The sequence below is a fragment of the Mesoplodon bidens genome (genome assembly GCF_964165515.1).
Source record: "Mesoplodon bidens genome assembly, chromosome: 15".
In the NCBI taxonomy this organism is placed as follows: domain Eukaryota; kingdom Metazoa; phylum Chordata; class Mammalia; order Artiodactyla; family Ziphiidae; genus Mesoplodon; species Mesoplodon bidens.
This window is the reverse complement of record NC_138171.1, coordinates 32,273,211-32,276,846: the sequence shown is the minus strand read 5'-3', so window position 1 is coordinate 32,276,846 and position 3,636 is coordinate 32,273,211. Positions and strand designations below refer to the sequence as shown.

Below are 3,636 nucleotides of genomic sequence, written 5' to 3'. Positions count from 1 at the left end.
CTCCAAATATGGTTCAACAACTCTTGGAGGTGGTCTCTGAGCATACTCCCAGAGGGCCTGTGGGACATCTTTTAGAGCATTAGATTCATTATGCTTTTTTTTTTTTTTTGCGGTACCTGTGCCTCTCACTGTTGTGGCCTCTCTCGTTGCGGAGCACAGGCTCCTGACGCGCAGGCTCAGCAGCCATGGCTCACGGGCTTAGCTGCTCCGCGGCATGTGGGATCTTCCCGGACCGGGGCATGAACCCGTGTCCCCTGCATCGGCAGGTGGACTGTCAACCACTGCGCCACCAGGGAAGCCCCGTTATTCTTATTTAAACTGTATTCATATTTTGTTATATATACATAGTTTAACTAATGAGGTGTATCTGCTCTTGATTGTGGCATGCATGAATTCTTGTTCTTCCGAAAGACAGTTTCTTTTTAACCTTTCTGTCAAGGCATTGTTTTTCTGAAGCTGTAAGTGATTCACAGAAAGGATGGCTCCTTGCCAAAGTGGCAGTAAAAGAATGGCTAGAGATTTTATCGAGTACCTGTATAAAGGGAGTATATTTAAAGATGCTCATATGCATGTACCTAAAAACATGCACACAGGGTTGGGGGAACATTAGAAAGCAAACATGCTGTTTAGAAATAGTTTCTTAAACACATGGACTATTTCAGAGATGGGAATAGAAAATACTTATCCTTCTTGAGAAAGAACATCTTTGTGCCATAGGCACATCCTGCGAGTAGATCTAATCTACTCTGAGAATCAGCTTGGCAGTACTTCAAGGAAAGGAAATATGGGCTTACAAGGAAATATGGGTTTTTGTCTAGCTTTTATTTCTATTTTAGTTTAATTCCTTTATTATATCTTACTTTAATTAAACTAATTAATCAACTTCCATGTAATAAGGTATCAAATACATGGCCATCAGAATCAGTCTTTTCATATTTCCCAAAGTGGGACTGTACAGAGCAGCAAATCTGGGGTTAGACAAGCCAGGGTTGAATTATGGCTATGACACTTTCTAACTACTTTACTACTTTACTTCTTGGAGCTTCAGTTTCCTCATCTGTACAATGGGAATAACACCTACCTCTAAGAGTTTTGGGGAAGTATTGTGGAGTGCTTGGCACAGTCCCTGGTGCATTCTTTTATCTGCTTACCAAACATTTATTGCATGATATGGTGTGCCAGATGCTCCACCGGAGCTGAGAATGAAGTGATGAACAAGCCACCCTCAGGTAGAGCCTGGAGAGAATTGATGCCCACACATTTATCAAATACAAACAAGAACCTGAGTGAATACTTGGGAGTGTTATTTGAAGTGCTGAAGAATCAATCACTGCTCTTTGGTACCTTCAGAACATGTTGGGGTTTGGGGCTTGGGGAGAAGAACTGGGATAACTCCCTCATGGTTTGCTCACCCACACTCATCTCTGTGGCTAACAGTCTGCTTGCATGCTTACTTCACAATAAACCAGATGAAAACCAGCAGACAGAGCATCATGGGCTGGTCCAGAGTGACCCGAAGTCCTGCTCCCCTTCCCAACCAAAAATCACACTGCTTGATGGAGCAGAGCTCCCTGATCAGCTGCCACAGGACCCGCTGGTAAAGCTTGTTGTCTTGTTTCTTGCCGGACAGTTCCTCCTGGTTCACCGCCTGGGTGGCATTGATGCAGCTGGTGACAAACTTCTCCTTGGTGACGTTGGCCTCAGAGCAGCCGTTGTAATGGATCCCATCAGGGAACTGCCAATAGTTGGCCTCGTAGTACCTATTGCCCTCAGCTCCGAAGTCAATATCCAGCTTTCGGCCTTGCTTGATGAAGGCCCCTGGGCGGATCTCTGCAGTGTGGGTCTCTGTGACCTGGGAGGTACTTGGCAAGGCCTTCCGGTTCCACTTGATTCTATGCTTTATGCCTCTCGCCTTGACTGAGGACAGCTGGCTGAAGAGCAGGACACAGACAATGGCCAACCAGCATCCACCCAGATGCTTCCTCATTGTGTCAGAATCTGCAACAGAAAAGGCTGGAGCAGTTAACTTCCCCAGTGGGGCTCCCAGTCTCCCCTGCGCCCTCCCACATGTAGGAGATTCTATGAGAGGAATGGCATTCTTGCACCCTTTACATTTTTCTGGAAACATAATTGTTTTCCCAGGCTTGGGCTGCACAGGGTTAAGTCAATTCAATACCAAGTTTCTTGCTTTTGCCTGGAATTACATCCATTCAGGACAGTGATCTTGGTTTTCTCAGACAGATCAGAAGCTGCAATGGGCACCTTGATTATTCATGGATATCCTTTCCAGTCTTACCCTGGGGACAGGGTGACCCCACCTTCCTCCCTCAACTAGTTTCTTATTGCACTTACTACATGCCAGCCAGTGACATTGCCTAACGTAATTCTCACATGGGGTAGGTACATTATTACCCCCCCTTTATAAAAGTTGTACTGGGATTCAGAGAAGTTAAGTAATTTGCCCAAGGCCACACAATAGTGGGTGGCAGGTTTGAATCCAGCTCTGTCTGATGCTGTTCCCATGTGCCCACTTGCCATGCCCCACTGCCCTTCTGGGCTGCTGGAGGGGACGGTGCTCGAATTTTGTGCTTTTGACTCACTGGACATGAAGGGCACCTCGGATAGCCCCTAAGCTAAGTGAATAGCAGGGCCTGTGTGGAATTTCAGAGGAAATGAGATGACAGGGAAGACAAGAGGGCTTGGGGAAGCACTGAGAGTCAAGGTGGCCCCAGGGCATCTGAAAGGCTGCTGATGACCTCAGGAAATATCCCTCCCCCTTAAGCCCCCCAATCTGGTAGTTCGTCACATCTGGTTCCTGAACTTACAATAGCTATTGTGGAAATCCACCTCTCAAGGTCAACTGTTCAAGGCACTCCAGCACCTGGACCTTTGTCCATGTGGATCAGGGATACAGGAAGAGTTACTACAGCAGAGCATGCTTAGGCTATCTTCTAGAAGAAGATTTACTGTGTCCACGAGTACCAGAGCTGGTGGAGGTTGAAAAGTTAGCTTGCTTAGGCCCTAACACATCCTCCCTGCAGTATTCCTAAAAGTGATTAGTACTTCTCTGTTAAAATGTTCAACTCTAGTGTGACACTGGTTCTTATGCAGAAAAAGAGGCAAAATGCAACCTAAGTGCACACCCAGGCTCCTCTGGACTCCTGCAAAGAGACCTCTGCTGACTTCTCTTTACTTGCAGGCACTGCCCCAGTGTGGGTGCAAGTTTGCCAGGCAGCAGCCTGAGCACCCAGGCTTCCAGCATCCACCCCTCACTTTTCCCCAATCACAGTGAGCTCAGACAAACTTTTTCCAAAAAATCCAAGCGTGAAGCAAACATTCATTAATCTCCTAAACAGGGGCCACACCCATGTCATCAGCCCATACCTCTTGGTAGGAGAAATCTTAAATAACAGTAATAATATAAATTATGGGTGCATCAAATTAAAAAATAAAAGCATAGAGATCTTGAGAAAGAAATTAGTCTTCAGAGGCAAGGACTTAAACGCAAAATAAAATCCCAACCAGTCAACCCTAAACTAGCATTTTATTGTAGGACCAAAACAAAGGCAAGAACACCAGTGATGTCTGAACATCCTCACAAGTGTCCCCAGATCTGGGGGTCATCCCAGGAGGCGA

General features: G+C 46.2%; 1 protein-coding gene across 1 annotated transcript; it reads right to left on the bottom strand.

Annotated features, from left to right (window-relative positions):
* Positions 1-1,450: 1,450 nt before the first annotated feature.
* On the bottom strand, positions 1,451-1,987 carry PRND (prion like protein doppel; the record flags this gene model as incomplete). Its single annotated transcript, XM_081256025.1, has 1 exon — positions 1,451-1,987. One exon carries the CDS (start codon positions 1,985-1,987, stop codon positions 1,451-1,453), a length of 537 nt encoding a protein of 178 aa, XP_081112151.1.
* Between the last annotated feature and the right edge of the window lie 1,649 nt (positions 1,988-3,636).